General features: G+C 36.5%; 2 protein-coding genes across 3 annotated transcripts in view; one reads left to right on the top strand and one right to left on the bottom strand.

The window, feature by feature from the left end:
• RHOQ (ras homolog family member Q) overlaps nt 1-2,580 on the top strand; it is a 39,544-nt gene extending 36,964 nt beyond the window's left edge. The window contains exon 5 of the mRNA XM_032178589.2: nt 2,273-2,580. Coding sequence (XP_032034480.1) covers nt 2,273-2,428 — 156 coding nt within the window. The 3' untranslated portion in view covers nt 2,429-2,580. The remainder of the gene's footprint in view (nt 1-2,272) is intronic.
• Nucleotides 2,556-22,721, bottom strand: part of PIGF (phosphatidylinositol glycan anchor biosynthesis class F) — a 36,174-nt gene continuing 16,008 nt past the window's right edge. For both annotated transcript variants that reach the window (XM_032178587.2, XM_058428148.1), the window contains exons 5-6: nt 14,102-14,210; nt 2,556-2,936 (exon numbers count right to left, since the gene is read on the bottom strand). In XM_032178587.2, coding sequence (XP_032034478.1) covers nt 2,823-2,936; nt 14,102-14,210 — 223 coding nt within the window. In that variant the 3' untranslated portion in view covers nt 2,556-2,822. The remainder of the gene's footprint in view (nt 2,937-14,101; nt 14,211-22,721) is intronic.

Raw genomic sequence — 22,721 nt, 5'->3', positions numbered from 1 at the left:
ATGGGTGCAGCAAAACAACATGGCACATGGATACATATGTAACAAACCTGCACATTGTGCACATGTACCCTAAAACCTAAAGTATAATAATAAAAAATAAATAAATAAATAGATAAATAAATAAATAAATAAAGATAGTGCCATTGCACTCCAGCCTGGATGACAGAGTGAGACCCTGTCTCAAAGTAAATAAATAAATAAATGGTGGACCGCATATTTCAAAATTGCTAAAAGAGTAAATTTTAAATGTTCTCACCACACAAAATGATAAGTAAGGTGATAGATGTTAATTATGTTGATTTAATCATTTCACTTGTGTGTGTGTATATGTATAGAGAAAATATTGCTTTGTACCTCATATATAAAATTATAATTTGTCCATTTATAATGTTTAATAATAAAAGTAAATTATTAGGGACGTGCTTAAAGAGAGCTACAAAGATGCTGAATTGTTTATAATGGCAAAAATTCCCTGCATCTATTAAAACTTCATACTATCTGTTAAGATTTCATATTTATTATGTAGTTAAAGGGAAAAAAGTAGTTGTAAAACAATATGATCTCATTTCTAGACTCATCAGCATTTGGCACAGTTGCGTCCTTCCTGAAACTTTCTTCACTTGGACTCTCTTGGTTTTTCTCCCCTCTCATTGGACTCTGCTCCATCTCTTTACCTCCTTGGTCCCTGGTTGGAGGGGCCCCGGCTTTGTGGATGTCTTCTTCTATAGCTACACTCCCTAGGCCTAAATGAGCTTTTGTCAGTCTTGTAGCTCGCACAGTCTACAACCAAAGATTCCTAGATTTCCATCTCCAGCCTGGACCTCTTTCCTAAATTCTCAATTTGGTTATCCAGCTGTTTACTCAACAAGTCCATCTATGTGGCTGAGTATCTCAAAATTAACATGTCTAAGATATGATTCTTCTTTTACCCTCCAAGTTACTCAGGTCAAAAGCCCTCAGCTGGGTGCAGTGGCTCACACCTGTAATCCCAGCACTTTGGGAGCCCGAGGCGGGCAGAATCACCTGAGGTTGGGAGTTGGAGACCAGCCTGACCAACATGGAGAAACCCCATCTCTACTAATACAAAATTAGCTGGGCGTGGTGGCACATGCCTGTAATCCCAGCTAGTCAGGAAGCTGAGGCAGAACCGCTTGAACCCGGAAGGCAGAGGTTGTGGTGAGCCGAGATCAAACCATTGTACTCCAGCCTGGGCGACATGAGTGAAACTGTCTCAAAAAAAAAAAAAAAAGCCCTTAAGTCATACTTGACCTTGCTCTTTCTCTCATACCACACATCTAGCCTTTGGCACAACATACCTTCAGAACATATCCAGAATCCAGACACTTTTTTCTAACTCTTCCCTCTATCACCTTGTTCAGGCCTCCTCCATCTCTGGCCTGCTTTACTGGAATAGCTTCCAACTCACCTTTCTGCTTCTGTCTATGTCCCATGGTCATCTGTTCTCAACACAGCAGCCAAAGTCCTAAAAATGTAAGCGCAATCATGTCACTCCTCTGCTCAGAATCCGCACTGTGGCCTACAAGCCTCTGTTCCCTCTCTGCCTTACTCATTGTTCCCAGGCCTCCTGGTCTCCTTGCTGTTCCCTCAAAGTTCTACCTGAGAACCTTTGTACTTTTGCTGCTCCCTCTGCCTGGAATGTTCTTCCCTATGGACATGATTCATTCTTTCACTCTTTTCAGGTCTCTGCTCAAATACCACATCCTCAGTGTGATCCTGTTCCTTGACTGCTCCAGGCATGCTCCTGCATCAGGATCTATCTGCCTGGAGCTCTTCCGCTAGGTATCCCTCACTGCTCAAACTTCCCCACTGAGAAGCCTCCCCGGACCCCCACTACCATTGTCCTCAGCACTCCCCCCACCCGCTCACTCTGCTTTTTCCCCACAGCATTTGCCACCATCTGCTCTGTATTCCCTCCCATGTGCCTCTCACCCAGCAGATGTCAGCATATGTGGATGCCACATAGCAGGGACTCTGCTCTTTCGTTCAGTTCGTTGACATATCCCCAGGACCTAAACAGTGCTTGACATATAGTAGATACCCAGTAAATATGTGGTGAATGAAGTAATTTTTCATAGAAAGTCTGGAAGGACATATACTAGTATTTTAAAATCCCCTCTGGGGTTATGAACACGGATGATGTATTCTTTTTGCATAGCTGTATTTTATAATTTTCTTTATAATGATGTGTTTACGTCATGCCAATTGTATAAACATGATTTTATATATTTGTGATTTTTTTTCTCCCTCCCAGATAGGAGCATGCTGCTATGTGGAATGTTCAGCTTTAACCCAGAAGGGATTGAAGACTGTTTTTGATGAGGCTATCATAGCCATTTTAACTCCAAAGAAACACACTGTAAAAAAAAGAATAGGATCAAGATGTATAAACTGTTGTTTAATTACGTGAGAAACATCGTCAGTGGCCAAGGAAACTGTCCATTTCTCTCAGAAAGCAAATGAAATGCTACAGCTATACCTAGACCTTTTATAGGTAATGAAGCAGTTCAAAACTTGAAAGAAAACCAAACCTGTCCTCAGAATTCTATAAAGTTTATTAAGAATGTTCCTTAAAGGTTTAAGAAGCAGTAAGCAGCATCTGAAGCCACAATCTATTATAAATACTTTATTTCAACTAGAAGGTACAATCTCTCAGGGGTTTCATAGTTTAAAAAGCTACAATCACATCATGTTGTAACTACATAAAAAACAGAGCTGTAAATGGAACTGCTTGGCTTTGACCATACACATTTCTGCACAGCCCTTACAGAATCTGCACAAAGAAATATCTCCCTTTGCTCCAGTTAATTGTTCTTGTATGTAAGTTGCTTTCTATTCCAGTATATCCAGAGTGGTGAAATAACAAGGCCAGCCACGTAGCCAAAGGTCGCTCCAAGCGTACAGGAGATGGGCCATACCTGAGGAGAGAATGTATGAGATCAAAAAAGAACAAATGTTTTATTACTTGAGCACAAGTGTAACCTAAATATTTCTATATTAAAGCTTAATGTGCTTTCTTAAAGAATGCCAAAAGTGTAATAAGGTCATAACTGCATTTATCATGAACACTAAAAATGTACACATTTTAGTTAATGTGCATTAAACTGTAACAAGGCTTCTGGCAATTGTAGACTTAGTTTGACGCTCCCCAAAGTGCATGAGACACAGGCTAAAATTACAAATTAAAATTTTGGGTCAGACTTTGCCATAATGCTGGACTCAATTTAGCTCTCTGAACTAGTTGGTAATTTTTTTTTAATTCCCACTTTGGCTGTGTACATCAAATGAAATGAGAAGTGTGTATGCTGACCAAACCACAAGAAACTTTCTTTAAGTTGTGTTAAAGAGGAAAGACCTAGAATCCAAGCATGTTACATGAAAATTGTAACAGAGCAGCTGCTCCCACCTTTCAGATATAGATGTTGGAACCACAGCAGAAGTTACAGAGCGACAACTTACATACACACCTAGAATGTAAGTTAAAGAAAATACCGGCTTCCAGAGACCCATTTTCTCCAGCCATATTACATTAGGCTAGAAGTAATTAATGTTGATTTATTTCATCTACAAGCAGTTGGTCCCTAAGTGAAAGGCTCTGCTTAAAAAAAAAAAAAAAAAAAAAAAAAGTTGGAGAAAAATTTTCATGTTCTTCTGTGAAGCTTATTTGGTACACTGGAGCCATTTCTAATCTTTCTCTGGGGGGAACAGGCCACAGAACTGTGTTAGAGGTGAACCATCTTAATTACTAGTTCTATTACCTAATTCAGCTTCCTTGTTTGGTCTGCTGTGGATCTGCCTTATTGCATATGCCATGCATCAGATAATGGTGTTAGACAAAGCTTCATTGTGAACAACCTAATGCATTTTAGAGAAACAATCTCATCTACACATTTTTTTCTAGCCTTTCCTACATTTAAACTTGCTGTTGCCTAAATTATAATTTTTTAAATGTCTTTGGTGGGCTTCTGTTAATTCACATGACTTGAGCTTATAGCTATGTCTACTGCACAGATTGGGTAATGGAACACTAAACTTTTATACTTGAAAATGACAGCCTTAAATGCTCATATCAGTCACAAATCTAGGATGTACTGTCTTGTTGTATGTGAGCTTTGTAGAGATTTTTAAAAATATAAGCATCACCTTCCCATTGAAGAGTGGAGAGAGTCTACTGGATGACTGGCCAGGAACTTTCTCTCTGAATCGGACATTTGGATGTCTTCTTTCTTCCAAGAAATGGTGGTTCACATTAAAGTATCATGGCCTTATGTATGCTCAAATGGAATCTTATGTAACTTTCTTATTTAATTTTGGTCTGCTATTTTTAGATAAAATTGAAAAGAATTGTATAAATCAATTAACATATTAGCTAAGTTGTCCAACACATGGTATAAACGAATTACAACAGTAAACTATTATACATTTCCAACTTGCCTTTGGGGATTTATGAGGATTTTTTTTGGGGAGAGGGGGCTCCAATTCATATCTCTAAAACCCTTCACACTTGGTTTACTAATTCAATGTTAAAAGTCTAGAATTTGTCCTGCCCTAACAGAAACAGATTAGGAATTTGTCAGCACAAACTGGTGTCACCTATTTCTTGACTGGGCTTTGGTTTCCTCATTATAAATATGGGAGGTAGAACAGAGATCTCCAACATCTCTCCCATTTATCACAATAATTTTCTTATTCACAGTAATCATTGTTGGATGTTACCTTTTCAGTTTCACATTCTCAAGATGGTAAAAATCATGTATATAGATTATCAGAACTCTAAGCAAAGATGACTGTCGCATCTGAAGCTGAGGTGCCTTAGGTACTCTACTGACCTTGATGGGTTTGGAGTTCCCCATTGCTTATCAAGAGCTTTTTAATTGTTTTGGTTCTTTAGTCTTTTTGCAAAAAACCTTCCTGTCACTTTAACTAAAAACCAAAGATTTGTTTTCTATTCATAAGCAGACTAGAGAAAAACTGCCTTATTTTCGGAAACATGTCTTCATTAAAAGCTTAGGCTTCAATAGAAATTCAGACTAATCGCTGAAATGACTATTTCAAACTAGTGAAATATCTGGGAAATAAACTGCTTCAAAAATATTTTACTGACATGAATTTTGCTAGTGAATACAAATAAACTGCCACAAATAAGGCCATGTATGAATGAACTTATAGGATATTTGAGTTAATCAGTGTTTGCATGTAGAGAATTAGTTCTAAAGTTCTTAAAAATAAATTTAGGGGCTCCCTGAAATTTTATTTAATACTTTGCTAACTTACACTCTTGTTTTATCTCCACAGGTACATTTTAGGTTAGCTCATGGTGAATTCTATTTACAATAAGTAGAGCTTGGATTAATGGGTTTTGTTATGAATTATCTTAGTGACTTTAGACACTGTTTCCATTTGATTTTTAACTATTTAAAATACCAAATTAAATACCAGTTTGTTGGTTGTTACTTTTAAATGATTGTTACTTTAACAGTGTCCCTTCTTAACATATGGGGTTACAAATAAAATACTATGCATAGTTTACTATCTACATAAAGCATTGAACTTTTTACCTTAGTAGTTTTCATTTACTACCCTATGTAAACATTTAGGATAATACTCTTTCCTCTGTTCATGCTGACAGTCTACTAATCATTGGCAAAGTATGAGTCCCTATACTCTGTTTAAAAAGCTCACTGTTAAAGTATAGGGAGAATAGTAATCCCTCATGAATCCCAGCTAGATTCCAATTTGGGTTACTAAATTGTATTTTAATCATTTTGTAATTTCAGTATGGCTCTTTGTTCTCAAACACATACATACCACCACGCACATTCTTTAAACAGCTGTCACACCTCACCTCCAACAGAATGCCAAAAATGAAATGTTAAAAAATTTTGTCTAATGAAGGGTAACGGCTTGGAACACTTGGTTATTCGTGTTATGTAAATCAAGAAGTGCATGCCATCAGCAAATTAAAATGTGGACTGGCTTTGAGGACTGTTAATGATGGGTCAGGCTTTGTACTTACAAGAGTACCTGCTTGGCTTTCCTGAAATAAGCATTTCTTAATTGTAACACTCATTTTTTTAAAAGATAATTGTTTTAAGGGCAGTTTTCATGATTTTTGAAGATCAAAATAGATTGTCAAAATAGGGAACAGCAAAAGGAGGGAGGCTGCCCACTAAGAACTATTCCTCAAGCAATTTCCTACTGATTTTCTTATAATTATTCTAAAAATTTTTAAACTACACTATGGCAACAGAATTCATTTGTAAATCCCAGCTTAATCAGGTATTTTCATAATTAGATCCTAAGGTTTTCCTTTAAAACTATTTCCTTATCTCACATACAGACATGTTTCTATTCAACATTTTTCATGCCACAAATAGGATTTTTTTAAAAGTGGTATCTATTAAACACATAATTCAGCTGCATCACTATAAATATTTCTCCAAATTATGGTAATCTGAGATGGCTTTATATAATTATTTTGTTTAAAGAAAATAGGAAAATTAGAACAAAGACATTCCTGTAAAGGAAGTCATTCACAAGTGTTTGCCACCAAAATGACAAGGGCCCAAGCACTGGAGGCCAGCCTGGGCAAGATAGAGTTTTTTATAAATTTACGGTTTTTTTAGCCAGTAAATAGAAGAAACAACCTATGGTGTATAATCAAATATATTACAAATCAAGTGGGTAAAATTATTAAAATTACCAGGAAGAAGAAAAATCTATTTAAAAAATAAGTGGTACATCAGATGTTAAGTGACCTTGGCCAGCTCATTTTGACATCTGAGCCTCAGTTTCCCCATCTACAGAGCAGGGACAGAAGTACCTACTATACTTAAAATGCAGGGCTGAAGTAATCTCTTAAAATTTGTCATGAAAGCTATAAAGTACCATGTACCAGTATTCTGTATATTACATGTTTTAACTTGAAAAAATTAAACTTACACAAACAGCATTTCTTTGGTCACTGACACTACTACGTAATAAGTAGAACCGGCAGTTTAGAACAAGTAGTTCATGAGTAATATGTTATATACTGTGTGGTAGGAAGTGGTAGGAACTATTCCTTACCCTTGTAAAGCAATCATCTTTTCTTTTTTTTTTTTTTTGAGACGGAGTCTCACTCTGTCGCCCAGGCTGGAGTGCAGTGGCACAATCTCGGCTCACTGCAAGCTCCGCCTCCTGGGTTCACACCATTCTCCTGCCTCAGCCTCCCGAGTAGCTGGGACCACAGGTGCCTGCCACCACGCCCAGCTAATTTTTTTGTATTTTCAGTAGAGACAGATTTTCAATGTGTTAGCCAGAATGGTCTGGATCTCCTGACCTCGTGATCCGCCTGCCTCAGCCTCCCAAAGTGCTGGGATTACAGGCGTGAGCCACCGCGCCCAGCCATAATGCAATCATCTTTAATACATGCTGTTCTTCATGTGAAATGTCTGTTACAAGAGCAAATTCAGGAGCTGTACAACATACTGGCATTACGTTAACCATCTGTAGCCTTACCTCAGAAGGAGGAATGATTCCCTGCTGCTGTCATTTTTCATAAATTTTAAGAAACAAAATTTTAAGTACAGATAGTGGTTTTAAACTAATCATTAGTAGGCATTTGTGTTAATTTTTAAAGGTTCATATGAATGACTCCATTCATTCAAAACTATTTATTGAGCCCCTACCTTAACCCAGCAGTTAAAGGTGTAAACTAAGATTAAATTATTTAATTTTGGATACATTTTAGTATAAATTCTTAAAAATGTGTTCCAATATAATAAATATTATTTATAATTTTGGGGGAGATTTACACTGTCACAGGTAATATGGAGAAACTGACCTATCTGCAAATCAGAATACCTACAGACATTTAGAACAACTCACAACCATTAGGATTACTGTCTCTCTCTCGAGATAAAAAGGAAGATAAAATCCAGTTCTCAATCTCCCATGAGCTACTTTTCAATGTTTGTTTTGTTGATTGTGCTTATCACAAATTTGCATTTGCATGACTGAGAGTTCATCTTTCAAAGCCTGCTGACCTACTGGTTATAAATAATCATTTATATTCTCCTCCAAAATTGGTCTTGAACAGTATGTTTTTCCAGATATTCCTAAGGTAAATGTTATTGTCTGATACAGGAATACATGCACAAATGAATCTACTCATTGGGATACATTTCTCTAGTTAAAAATCTGCACTCATCCATGTATACACTCTCCTGTGACTAAGAATACTACTTTAGGAAGAGTTATTTGCGAAGGGGTGTGTAGTTCCTGGTCTGGAATTCTTGTCAAAATGACACTAAAAGGTCCTGGTCACAACTCATGCAAACGAGTTAACTTGGCCAGCATTATTCTCTCTCACATGAAAGTCCTGTTAGCAGAGCATTATCAATATGATTACCCTACAATGAACACGCCTTTTAAATCCAAAACCATTTCATGCCAGTTAAGTGTTAACACATTTTTCTCATGCTTGAAACATATAAACCATATTCATATAAATGAGTATTTTATTTTGGTCTAAAACACAGTATCATCCTTTTGGTAATGGAAATACCAATTAACGTAAAAACCTGCAGCTCTTCAATCAATCAAATCCATAATCTTAGTTTTAATCTCCCTCCAGCATTTTGCAGTAATTCATGTAGTTATAATCCTATGATTCCTAATTTCAACTTATGAAAGAATTATCTGTGGCATCTGTGACTTTAGGAAATGAATATACATATTTCACAAATACTAAATTTCTAACCTGGTAAAACTGAAAAAAAAACCCCAAAGTTTTTTAATACAACAATGCCTCATTTATCTGGTGTCTGATGGGAATAAGTACAAATATTTTAAAACAACTTTAAATTGTTTCAAACACAATCTCAGGTGTCTAAAATTCAAAATCTCTGAATTCAGTTATTTAAAATACTTTATATCAATTTTCCTTTTTACCTTCGTAAGAAATAAGCATCCTAGAAGAGACTTACTTGGTTCAAATCTTTTTAAAGATTGTAGCACTGAAGTCCACAGTTTAAAGGCATGTGGGGATTTGTTAGGGACAAAAGCATTGCATATTAGCTTTAAATATTCTCCTACAAATAAGTTACAGCCTAAAATACAGACACCACCACAATGGTCAAGGCATTTAATGAAAACAATGTGGGGAAAGAAATGAAATATAATAAGTACTTTAGCATTCCAAAGAGACCTAAGCTATGACCATTTTTTAAAAAGAAAAGCCATGTTTTAGTCTCCAGCAATGAAAAGAATCATGGTGCAGTGGGGCTGTCATGTGAATCTTAAGTCTCCCTCTTCCCACCTGAGTAATGCTAAGCAAGATGTGTACTCCTCCCCTCTCACACTGGGGCTTTCTAGTGTATAAAATGGGAGTAAAACCTACCTTGCACTACGGTTGTCAGGATTAAGTTACTCGTTTGACAGTGCCAAGCCCCATGCAGGGTACATGGAGAGATCTACAAATGCTACGTTTTCTTTCTACTGTCATCAGAAATGTCAGACAGGATTGAAAATTATGTGAAATCCAAATACCCTAAACTGGCATAACTAAATACCAGAGAAATAGATAAATTAACAGTCCACTCTACCAACTGAAAGACTGCTGGGCAGAAAAAACAACAAACTGAGACAATTAACATTCTCTAATATATGAGAACTCAAATAAATAATGGAATTTGCATTTTTTGAAGGCTAAAAATATAGTCATTAAACTATGTCTTTTCTAGGTCACAAATGCCTGTAACATTAATTAAGTAATAACCACGTGTCAGGTGCTGAGCTAGGCATTTTAGAGGGATTTTATTATTTCATCCTCACTAGCAAGTGACAGAGCCAGGATTTCAACCCAGTAATCTGATGCCAGAACTCCTAATCATCATGTTACCTCCCATTAATAAAACCTGTGAGTTTAAAAACCTTACGGTCAATTTCCTGTGCTCAGAATAACCAACAATATTTCTTAACCTTCCACTAATTTTTTATAACATGAAATACTAGCCATGTTTTGGTAAGACATTTTCCAGATGAAAAACCTCATAGCTACATATTCTATGAAATAGTTACAGCATATTAAATCTAAATCACAGTTCAAATCTAAATTATTAAATAATTAAATTCCAGTCCCGGGTGTATTTAAGTATCTGTTGTACTTACTTACACAGAACATATGCTTTGCATACAGTAATAACAACAAATACTTAAATGATTAGCTATTTAGTTACAGCAGATAAAGAATCAAATTATAAAATACAAAGGTTTTCATTAGTCCAAGTATTTATTTTGTCAGCAACTATAAGCTTTCTCTAGAAGATGAAAAAGGCTATCTGGATTATGGGAAATTCAAATATTTGTTTTCTTGCTGAGATTTTAAGGCAAATAATTAAGGGAGAGGCAAGAAGATGACTTTCAAATATTAAAACAACAACAAAGATGACCAACAGTATAATGGATATCTACCCTACCATATACTCTTTAACCACATCCTCTTGCTGCCTTCTACAAAAGAAAGGCTTCCTCCAACTATAAAGAGGCCTAATCTTTCATCACTTGCCATTATTTAAAATCACTTAAGATTTATACTAAGTTAAAAAGCTTTTTCATTGAGATCACGTATTTTCAGTGGGCCTTTCCAGTCATTTAATGAAGAAATTATTTTAAACATAAAAATATGCTTGAAACAGCTCATTACAGAATCCACATCACTATAATCTTATGCTTGGTCTCAGGAATGTTATACAATGATTTGAGTTCAAAGTAAAGAAAACTGAAATAAAACATGTAGATTTTGTGGGGTTTTGTGTGTGTGTGCATGTGTGTGTTTTTAAAGGTATAATTGCTTAACAAGATATTCCTGTTTCTCTGACTGGAATATAAATAAAACCAGAACACAATCCAGAAAAGCTTGCTTTACCACAAACAGACCAAATCTGTATTGGGCTACAAGGAACACAGAACAAGAATCTCTTCTTTTTTATTTTTTAATTTTATTATTATTATACTTTAAGTTTTAGGGTACATGTGCACAATGTGCAGGTTTGTTACATATGTATACATGTGCCATGTTGGTGTGCTGCACCCATTAACTCGTCATTTAGCATTAGGTATATCTCCTAATGCTATCCCCCCCCCTTCCCCCACCCCACAACAGTCCCCAGTGTGTGATGTTCCCCTTCCTCTGTCCATGTGTTCTCATTGTTCAATTCCCACCTATGAGTGAGAACATGCAGTGTTTCTCAGCAAACTATCGCGAGGACAAAAAACCAAAGAATCTCTTCTTAATACATGTTCTATTTTAGATAATAAAGTGTATACTGTATTGTCTTCTCATGAAATTTTGCTCTAACAACATCTCCACTTTTAGAAAATGCCATATTCCCTTATCTGATTTATTGCTTCTCTGGGAGATGCTGTTCTGTGGAGTTAGAATTATTAAAAAATAACAATAACAAAAAAACAAACAAACTTGTTTGCTGGAAATAAGAAGTGAAAAAAACCTCATTTCTTTAGTTTATTAGTAAACAACTGCTAAAAGGGCAAGGGGCAGATGATTGCTATATGAATAAAAGATTTTTAATTATACATCAATTCTATCATTCCCTCAACAATACATTTCATAATTTAAAAGGTTTACAGTGAATACGTGGGTCATTAACTTGGAATATTCTAAAAACAGCCCAATAGTAAAGATAATTACACGGCCAGGAATATTCCAGCTGAATGAAACGCTCTTAATGGAAACCAACACTTGTTATGTATTTAAATTAGATTTAAAATTAAATTAATTTCCAGCTAGCTAGAAAATCTTTTTAAAAAGTCAGTAATTCAAATAGAAACTTTACATTAATTTAAAAAGTCATACCATCGATTTGGATCTAGTTCATCCTTATTGTTAACAAGCACTGAGGTAGAAAAATGGGTCATCAGCTAAAAGCCTGAACAATCCCAAAATGGGTGATTGAACTGTAAATAATTAAGATACATATTTTCTAAGCAAACCTAAACACATATTTTATAAAGCACATATATTCATTCCCCTTAGTTCAGTTTCTACTTCTGCACTGTCTTGTAAACAGAAAAGACTTAAATTATGTGTAGTATATCAAACCTTTACACCCTAAAGTACTGCATCATATACAAAATGATACGTTTATTATATATTATCTTACCAACTTATTAAAGCTGATGTCCCATAGTACTTTATCAATACTTTCTATTTAGATTTAATTGCATTACTTGATAGTAATGAGTCTACACAGTTTCAAACAATTTTCTGTGTATACTTTTCAATGATTTTGATTGTCCTCCAATTTAGAAATCACTGACACTCTGTTGAATGACATCAAGTATGGATGACTTCTATAAGATGTCAACTTAAGAAACCTTTCCTAGCATCAAAAACTTGGGATGGGTATCTGTGATGATACACACCCCAAACCTCCAAGGATTTCTCTAATATGGTGATGAAGAGTTAAATCAGGGAAGGGCAAACCTACCAGACTTACTAAACATGAAAGAACAATTTGACTTTCAGGGAGACCCAACATCTAACTGAAAGCACAAAGAATGGAGCTAAAGGTAGGCAGTTATGTGCAAGGCACACAATCTGGATCCCACATTTGGCAAATGAGGTATGTATCAAAGATTTAATTCATCAATTCATTAACTAGGACAGAGAAAATTGGACAAATATGCAAAGATGTACGTTTAAGTATGATAATGACCATATTTGATAATAAAATATTAATAATAGTAAAATAGGAAATGACCTAAATGTTCTTTAATAAAAAACTGGTACAATATTTTACACAAATAATTGAATATTACATATATGTAAGTTTTCATTGACATAGAATGAGCTCCATAATATACTGCTGAGGCGAAAAAGCAGATTAAAAATAACATGATTATAGTTACAGGCACGGAGAGAGACAGCTGCAAAAATTATCACCAAAAGCAAATGGAGGTTTCCTCTGGGTGGTTGGGGAGGAAAGTAATTTTTACTTTCTTCCTTAGAATTACTAATATTGCTTAAATTTTCTAAATAAATATACATTATCTTTGTGATCAGAAAAAAATTCTCTTCATGTTGGAAAAAGAAAGCACATTTATTTTTTAATACCATAATTCTTTTTGGGAGTAATTACTCTATGAAACTAATTAGAAAAACTCATGAAGCTATAGATTCAAAGATTTTATCACAGCAGTGTTTATTATCATAAAATACTGGCAATAATCTAAATGATCAATAGTGAATTTGTTAAATAAGTTTTAAAGGAACTATATAATGGCATACTACAAAGTCATTAATATTAAGACAAAGATACAGTCATCACTGTAAGTTCAGTGACCTTGGGAATGTTACATACCCTCTAGGTGTCAGTTTCCTCATCTGTAAAATGGGTATAAAAAGAGCACTTACCTCACAGTGCTTTACCTAGCATATCAGCTTTATCTTACTGTGATACAAGACAAAAAATCTGATGTTTGTGAGCTTTCTTGATAACACAGGCCACTGCTGCAAAAATTACCTTGCTATCTGCTTCTAAAACTTTCAAGATGAACATTCAATCTGGCCATCAATTAAGTTCAGAAAATATGAATATAAGACCACCAGGGCAATAAATATCAAAGCTGAAAATAGGACATTTCTGTGACTATTAACCTAGTTTTTAAAAATTCCTATACTGGCTGGGCTCGGTGGCACACACCTGTAGTCCCAGCCACTTGGGAGGCTGAGGCAGGAGGATCGTTTAGGCCCAAGCATTAGAGGCCAGCCTGGGCAAGAGAGTGAGAACCTGTCTTTTTTTAAAAACAATAAACAAACTGCCTATATACAATCACAAAATAAGCTTGTTTATTCATCTGTACATGTGCAAAAAATAGTGCTAGAAGATAAAACCAGGGCTACCTGGACGCCTGTGGCACTGGACAGTCCCCATTAAGAAGCTGCCCAGATTACAGTGACTGATAGAAGTGGTATCCCTATTTAATTGAACAGAACAATTTACATATACTAGTTTGCTTCATCAGTTTTACTATCATTGTACAAACATTTATTTTGTTGCTTTAAGTAACTGAAACCAACCTGCCATGGTCTTTCCCAATCCAGTGGAATAGGAAGTGCTCCAAGCCATGCTCCTACAAAACTAGAAATTGTAGTGATCTGGAGACTATTCTCCCATATGGATGTAACTCTGTGAAACACAAATTGGTACATCATTGGTGGTATATACATTAGCTGCTGGAGAATCCAACAAGCACTCGCACACATTATCAGTATACATATATTTTCTGCTAATTTAAAATGAAAATCTCAAAATGACATATATTTACCATGAACTATTAATAGTTAGTTGGTAAGAAGATACAAAAGTTTTCCATTGGAAAGATAATATATAGATGCAGTAGGAGTCAAACCATGCTAAAGAGCATTTGTAGAAACAGCTAAGTCTTCCACCCCTATCATCAACTCCTGGCTCCTTTCCCCACAGGCAACTGCTATTACCAAATTATTACATATTCTTCCAGAAATATTTTATACAGGCACAAATACACATATAATTTTGTTTTGAAGGATATATGTACATTTGCATAAATCACATGTACATATGTACATTTGCATAAATCACATGTACATATGTATATTTCTTCAAAACAAAACTCAGATGCATCATGTTATAAACCGAGTTTTGCTTGTTTTTCCTTGGTAAGAGCTATAACAGTATTCCATTGTATGGATGGTGCATCATTTATTCAACCAGTCTTTTTTTTTTTTTTTGAGACGGAGTCTCACTGTGTTGCCCAGGCTGGAGTGCAATGAAGCGATCTCAGCTCACCGCAACCTCCGCCTCCCGGGTTCAAGCGATTATCCTGCCTCAGACTCCTGAGTAGCTGGGATTACAGGTGTGCGCCACCACGCCCAGCTAATTTTTGTACTTCTAGTAGAGATGGGGTTTCACTGTGTTGGCCAGGCTGGTCTCAAACTCCTAACCTTGTGATCCGCCCACCTCGGCCTCCCAAAGTGTTGGGATTACAGGCGTGAGCCACTGCACCCGGCCTCAACTAGTCTTTCTTACAGCACATTTCATTTATACAAACCAATTCAATTTACTTGGCAAGAAACAGGCAGAGAACAAGAACAAAATATTTCAAAAGATCTGATTTTGCCTACCGTTCCTATTTACTAAGTGCACATCTGAGAGTGTAAAGGTGGAAAGACTAAATTCTGCCATTCTTTTAGTAGGTGTTAGTTTCAGCATGGCCCTTATAGTGTGAACACTTCATCACGTAGAACAGGAGTCTGGTTACAGTCAGGTAAAAGCCCACTGCAATGCAATAAGTGGGGTCCAAATATTCAATTGTTTAAATTGCAAGGTGAAGTTACTGTGAAGTTAATGAAAAGTAGCCTCTTCCAGATAGTATGGGGGAAAACATTTGTTTTGTTAGATGATTTATTTAATTAGAAACAGGCCAATTATTACACGCAAAATGTACACTGAATTTTAAAAGTTCCAAATGATGACAAGTCAGTTCACAAACCAATCCTTCTATCATCCTCCATCTCGTACTCCCCAACTACACAAGATAAGACCTTAGCTTGTTTCCATTGAGAAGCAGGGCTAAGAACAGGCTAGAGCCAATCACATATATCCAAATTTGTACTATTTGTAGGGCTTTATTATTCTTTTTTATTTCATATAACACCTATAAATATGTCAGCTTTTTCAACTAGCATTCAGTAGAACAGAGATCTGTTCCAATGTTGGAAGGAAAAACTGGCCAAGTTCAAGGTAAAGGGAATTGTATTGTTCAAGCAATTTAAAGGATTTTCTAGGGCAATTTTTGACTACATGTGGCTGACAATGTTGACTAAGCTTCAATTTAACACACACCTCCTCTATACCGTAATACATAAAGTGATGTGCCTGGAAACATAAGGTGTGGTACAGGTTGAGAGCAGAGATTACTTTCTGTTGGGAAGAATTCACTTTTTCTATTTTATGGAACAGGAGGAAGTTCAGCTGGATTAGAAAGAATAGGTAGTATTAGGTCTTAAACTGGAGGACTGGAGAAAGAGCTGCACTGCAGAAAAGAGAACATAAGTCAGATTGCTAGAGGCCAAGTGGAAGAACGAGAAATAAGGCTGGGAAAGTAGGGCAGAGTTAGGATTTTTTTTTTTTTTGAGACAGAGTTTCGCTCTTGTTGCCCAGGCTGGAGTGTAATGGAGTGATCTCGGCTCACTGCAACCTCCGCCTCCCAGGTTCAAGCCATTCTTCTGCCTCAGACTCCAGGGTAGCTGGGATTACAGGTGTGTGCCATCACACCCAGCTAATTTTTGTATTTTTAGTAGAGACGGGGTTTCACCATGTTGGCCAGGCTGGTCTCGAACTCCTGACCTTGTGATCCACCAACCTTGGCCTCCCAACATGCTGGGATTACAGGCGTGAGCCACTGCGCCTGGCCCCCACACGCCCTGCCCCCCGCCCCCCCCTTTTTTTTTTGAGATGGAGTTTCGCTCTTGTTGCCCAGGCTGGAATGCAATGGCGCAACCTGGGCTCACTGCAACGTCCACCCAGATTCAAGGGATTCTCCTGCCTCAGCCAGCCGAATAGCTGAGATTACAGGTGCCTGCCACCATGCCTGGCTAATTTTTTGTATTCTTTTTTTTTAGTAGAGATGGAGTTTCACCATTTTGGTCAGGCTGGTCTCCACAGTTAGGATTTTTAAAAATAGCTTTATTGAGTAGAGTCAAAAATTATACTAGACAATCCTTTCTAGCCATACAATTCATTAATTTCAAGTATACAAATCAATGGTTTTTAGTATATTCACAGAGTCGTGCAGCCATCACCACTGTAAGTTTTAGAACATTTTCATCATCCCTAGACTCTTTAACCATTACCAATCACTCTCCATTTCTCCTTCCTCCCAGCCCTAGGCAACCACTAAGCTACTTTCTGTCTCTCTGGATTTGCCTATTCTGGACATTTCATATAAACGGAATCATAAAACGTGTGACTGGCTTCTTTTTCCTAGCATAATGTTTTCAAGGTTCATCCATGTTGTAGCATGTATCAATATTTCATTCCTTTTTATGGCTCAATCATATTCCCTTCTATGGATATTCCACATTTTATCCATTCAACAGCTGATGGACATTTGGGTTGCTTCTGCTTTTTGGTTATTATGAATAATGTTGCTATGAACATTTATGCACAAGTTTCTGTGTGAACATATCTTTTCGTCTCTCTTGGGATTACACCTAGGAGTGGAATTGTTGGGTCATATGGAAACTCTTATATTTAATCACTTGAGGAACTAACTACCAGACTCTTCCAAAGTGGCTGAATCATTTTATATTCCCACCAGCAGTGTATGAGGATTCCAATTCTTCCACACCCTCCTGACACTTGTCATTATCTTTTTTTTATTACAGTCATCGTAATTGGTGTGAAATGGTATCATGGTGATAGATTTAGGGTTAGGATTTTAGAAAATTCTTAAAGTCAAACTAAGGAACCATGAAGGTTTTTAATCAAGGCAACTTTACAATCAGAGATGTTTCAGTAAGATTTATGTGGCCAGGCACGGTGGCTCTCGCCTGGAATCCCAACACTTTAGGATGCAGAGGCGGGCGGATCACAAGGTCAGAAGTTCAAGACCAGCCTGGCCAACATGGTGAAACTCCGTCTCTACTAAAAATACAAAAAATTAGCTGGGCGCAGTGTCGGGCACCTGTAATCCCACCTACTCGGGAGGCTGAGACTGGAGAATCGCTTGAACCTGGGAGGCAGAGGTTGCCGTGAGCCAAGACCACGCCATTATACTCCAGCCTGGCGACAGAGCGAGACCCCATCTCAAAAAAAAAAAAACCTCTAAGCTCTAAGTTCCTTGGGCTAAGAGGCAAGATCCATGCCTTCACATTTTTCATTGTTCCAGAACACTTGTGGTCATCTTATGTTTATTAAAATAAAAAGTATGATCATCCAAGAGGTTGCCCTCTATTTTGTGGTAGCCAGGTGTTTATGATCCTACATATAATAAATGTAGAAAAAAGGGAACCAAGACCTATTTTTAAAAATAGAAAAACTCTGTAGCCTGTCTTTTTAAAGTAAAAATTTCATATTTATCAAAATAATATATGTGACATCTTTAAAGTAAAGGAGTACAATTAAACTAATAATAAAAATAGTAGTCTCCTCTTCCATCCCTCCCCACTCCTGATGTCTGCTCCAAGGCACATATTTTCAACTCTTTTTGCTATTTCTTCTATTTACCTCAAATTTTTTTAAAAAAAACATAAGTTAAGTATAGATTTTTCAAGATTAACTTACTTTCTGCCATCTTCTATGGGAGAAGATTTAGCACCTTTTACCTACAAACTGCCTACCTCCACATACACATTTCTCCCTGACTCATGTCCCTTCTACAACGGTAACATCTTCTCCTTTCAACCGAATCAATAGTAATGTCTACGTTATGATGATTATAAAACTGCTAATCACAGTGAACCACACAGTAAACCACAATTATACATTTCTTTTCTCATAGTAAATATAATCTTTAATTGTCCATGGATGTTAAGAACTGCCTCTTTTTCCCCCCTCTGTTTGCTTATGTACCTGTCATTAAATAATTTTCAAATATTCCAAAGAAGCTAAGTAATACCTCTAAATGCTTGATCTCTTCTCCCTGCTCCTTCCATCTTTTTGGAGCCACCTAGGACTGCTGTGCAACTGCTGTGCCGTGGGGTCCCTTCACGAGCATCTTGTGAATTCCCTTTGCCTCTCTCAGTTCTTTTGGATCTGCTCTTTCCTAAATTCCAAGACTTCCTCCATCTATGTTCCTTTTTCTTTTCTTTTTAAGCACCTCTTTCAATAGATTCCTGAGAAAGGAAGTTCCTTTTTCAGCACCTCCTTCCATAGATTCCTGAGAAAGGGTACATGGAAAATAGATTCTTAGAGGTGTTTTAAGTCTGAAAATGACTTTACTGTAATTTTTGGGAATCATTCTGCCTCATAATTGGTGGGGGATTTTTTGTTGTTGTTATTTTTTTTGAGATGAAGTCTCACTCTGCCATCCAGGCTGGAGTGCAGTGGCGCGATCTTGGCTTACTGCAACATCCACCTCCTGGGCTCAAGCGATTTTCCTGCCTCAGCCTGCCGAGTAGCTGGGATTACAGGCGCCCGCCACCATGCCCAGCTAATTTTTGTATTTTTAGTAGAGATGGGGTTTCACCTTGTTGGCCAGGCTGGTGTCGAACTCCTGACCTCAAGTGATCTGCCCACCTTGGCCTCCCAAAGTGCTGGGATTATAGGCGTGAGCCACAGCGCCTGGCCCTGCCTCAGAACTTGGAAGGCATTGCTCCACTGTTTTCTGATTCCCACTTGAGAAGTTCAGTGCCATTCTGGTTTCCTGTCCTCTGTAGGTATCATGTTTCTCTCATTCTCTAGAAGCTTTTAGAATGATCTCTTTATTCCTGGTTATCAAAAATTTCACAAAAATGTTTTTTAAAGTGTTTTTTCATCCACTATGCTGAAAATATATGGGCCTTCTTAATCTAAAATCTCAGGTATTCTGGTTCTTAAAATTGTCTTCTACTTAAAGACCTTGTTTGATCAGATCACTTAAGAATTTTTCCCTTACTCTTTTGCTAGGAATACTATTATTTTGAACTAATTTCTGCTTTTATCTTTTAATTCATTTTGCAATCTTTACCTTTTTGTTTGACTAGGGAATCTTTTCAACTTTTGTCTCTACCTCCGTTGAGTTTAATAGTATTTTTATTTCCCAAAAGTTTTCTTGTTCTCTGAATATTCATTTTGACTGCCTCCTGTTCACCTTTTATGATAAAGTTAAAAAAAAAAAAAGTAAGTTTTTAAGTTATCTTCTGTCTTTATATACTGCCTCTATTTCCCCTGAGTTTCTTTTTTGTTGTTTTCATTTCTGGATTTTATTTGAGGTATTCCTCAAATATCTGGTGATTCTTTACTTCTCATTCTACTTAAAACACCATGTATGAAATGTCCAGACTAGGCAAATCTACACAGATAGAAAATATATTAGTGTAAGCTTGTCTAACCCACGGCCCATAGGCTACATGTGGCCCAGGATGGCTTTGAATGTGGCCCAACACAAATTCACAAACTTTCTTAAAACATTATGAGATTACATTTTTTTTTTTTTTTTTTTTAGCTCATCAGCTATCGTGAGTGTTAATGTATTGCATGTGTGGCTCAAGACAATTCTTTCCTTCCAATGCGGCCCAGAGAAGCCAAAAGATTGGACACTCCTGTAGTGGTTGCCTGGGCCATGGAGAGAAGAGTGGGAATAGGGGATGACTGCTAATAGTTATAGTTTCTTTTTGATGTGGTGAAATGTCCCAAAATTAGATTGTGGCAATGGCTGTACAACTGTGCCTATACTAAAAACCACTGAATTATACACTTTGAGTGAATTCTATGGTATACAGTTATATCTCAATAACACTATTTTTAAACAATAGCAACAACAAAATGAAACATTAAACAGTTGACTGGATGCTTACAATGCATAAGTAAGATAATTCAAGCAGGGGGATGCACAGAACTAGGGACGGGGTAGGAACCTGACTTTCGAGAATCACAAAATGTCAGTACCATTTTCCCTTGAAAGAAGTATTTCAATATTCTACCTAGATGGTATAAGCCTGGCTCCTAGTACTTTGGGCCAACCAGGGGAAAGGGGCTAGGTGTAAGGTGGGGACTCATGGTTTGAGATGTAGGATTTCATTTAAAACTTATTCCCCAAAGAGGTTGTACCCAACAGGCTCAGTATCTGGGGACAGCCAGAATAGCTGGGGATATGAAGGGTACAATTATATTTTCTTCACTTCTCCTCCCTGCACTGTTTAACTTCCATTGCTTGTATTAGTTTTTATTTACATTGTTCTACAACTCTAATTCATTCAATTATTTTCTTGATATAGTAAGTCCCTTTAATGTACAAATTGGAGAATCCCCTCATTTGTGGAAACTGTCTTCTGTCATATCTTTGAATCATTTTTTGTTGGGTATTTTAGAGGCACTAACTAGTCTTATGTTTGCATCTCTTTTGTTTCTCCTCTATATTTATCACATCTTCTCTAAATGCTTTATTCTTCCCAACCCCCTCCTTACCCCTCATTCATTTTGATTAGCTCAAACCTTTCTTCCATGCTAAAACCTGACTTTCTGATTTGTCTGTTTCTTGATATTTTTAATTTATGCCCTGTAATAGTGAACTTTGCATTCTCAATTTATTTCACTAATTCTGCAGTCTTCTTCTCCACGTCATTTTGTTTCATGATTTCATCTTTGTTCTTAATTTATTCAATTCATATCCTTAGTACTATTTTTCATGGTAAACTGTGTGGAGGTTTTTTTGTTTGTTTTTGCTTCTAGGGTAGCATTTTCCCTCAAGCCAGATTCTTCATCTTCTGCATGCCCTTTTTCCTTCTTCTATAGTGCATTTTTAGGGTTGTCATGCCGTTTCTTTTCTCTTGCTCATACTTCACATGGGAACACATCCTATCTTAACTAGCCCCAATTTTCCCAGTCTTGAAGCTGCCTTTTGAGGACTGCATGTATTTTCTACTGAGTTTTCTGCAACATGAGGCAGGAGAGAGAATGGAGGCAGGGAGGCTGGGTAAGATAAATGCTATCTCTGTGATTCAGTTAGTAATATTCCACTGAAATTTAATAAATGGTGGTTCTATAAATCAGACTTAAAAATTCATGGCCAAAGCTTATGCCTCCTCTTAGAAATCAGATGAAGCTACTATAGTGCACAGTCTGCCCCCTTGGCAGATCCCTGTAGGTAGCAGCCCTGGTAGATTGATAAGAGGTAAAGAGGCCTGATGGGGAGTCAGGGAAACCTACACTCTATTGGTAGGAATATGTATGTGGGTATATACATATTCTTCAAATTAGAACTTTAGTTTGACAGTGTCTATCAACTTCCTTTGATCTAGGAATGTTACTCAAGTAATCTAGTCTACAAAAACCTTTGCACAAGTATACAAAATTATATGGTACAAAGATATACCTAACAACACTATTTATTATCATGAAAATTTGATAATAAACTTTAATAGGAAATTAGTTAAATAAATCATGGTACATGGAATACTTGTAATGATGATTAATTGCTCAACATTCATCTCAACCCTGATGATTAGACTAATTAATTAAACACTGATGAACCCATTCTGTTTCCTAATGATTAGGAAAACTCAAGGAAGAGAAGCTGCTGCCATCCCACTACCAGTCTGAGGATAATAACAGGGAGAATCGGTAAGAAGCACAGCCATACCATGACTATCTGTATCTAGAACCATCCAATTTCCGTTATGTGACACAATCAGTTTCCTTATTATTCAAACCAATATAAGCTGAAGTTTTATGTTACTTATAGATATACTAGCTAAGAATACTATGCAAGAAAAGGTAGATTATACACACACACAGATAACGATGTTCATAACACATTAGTGGGAAAAAAGTTATAAAGCCATGACTAGTTTAACTATTTTGTTTTAAAATTTTATATATATATATATATAATTAATACAAAATTCGAAGAACATATAAAATCTGCTAGTAGTTGCTCATTGCTCTATGATAGCATTACTAGGATCTTTAACTTTCTATATTTTTGTTTGAATTTTTACTACAAACATTTATATA

Source organism: Hylobates moloch, unplaced genomic scaffold, assembly GCF_009828535.3.
Source record: "Hylobates moloch isolate HMO894 unplaced genomic scaffold, HMol_V3 SCAFFOLD_15, whole genome shotgun sequence".
Taxonomy (NCBI): Eukaryota; Metazoa; Chordata; class Mammalia; order Primates; family Hylobatidae; genus Hylobates; species Hylobates moloch.
Note: the sequence above shows the minus strand (reverse complement) of the source record. Positions and strands in the feature narration are given on the sequence as shown.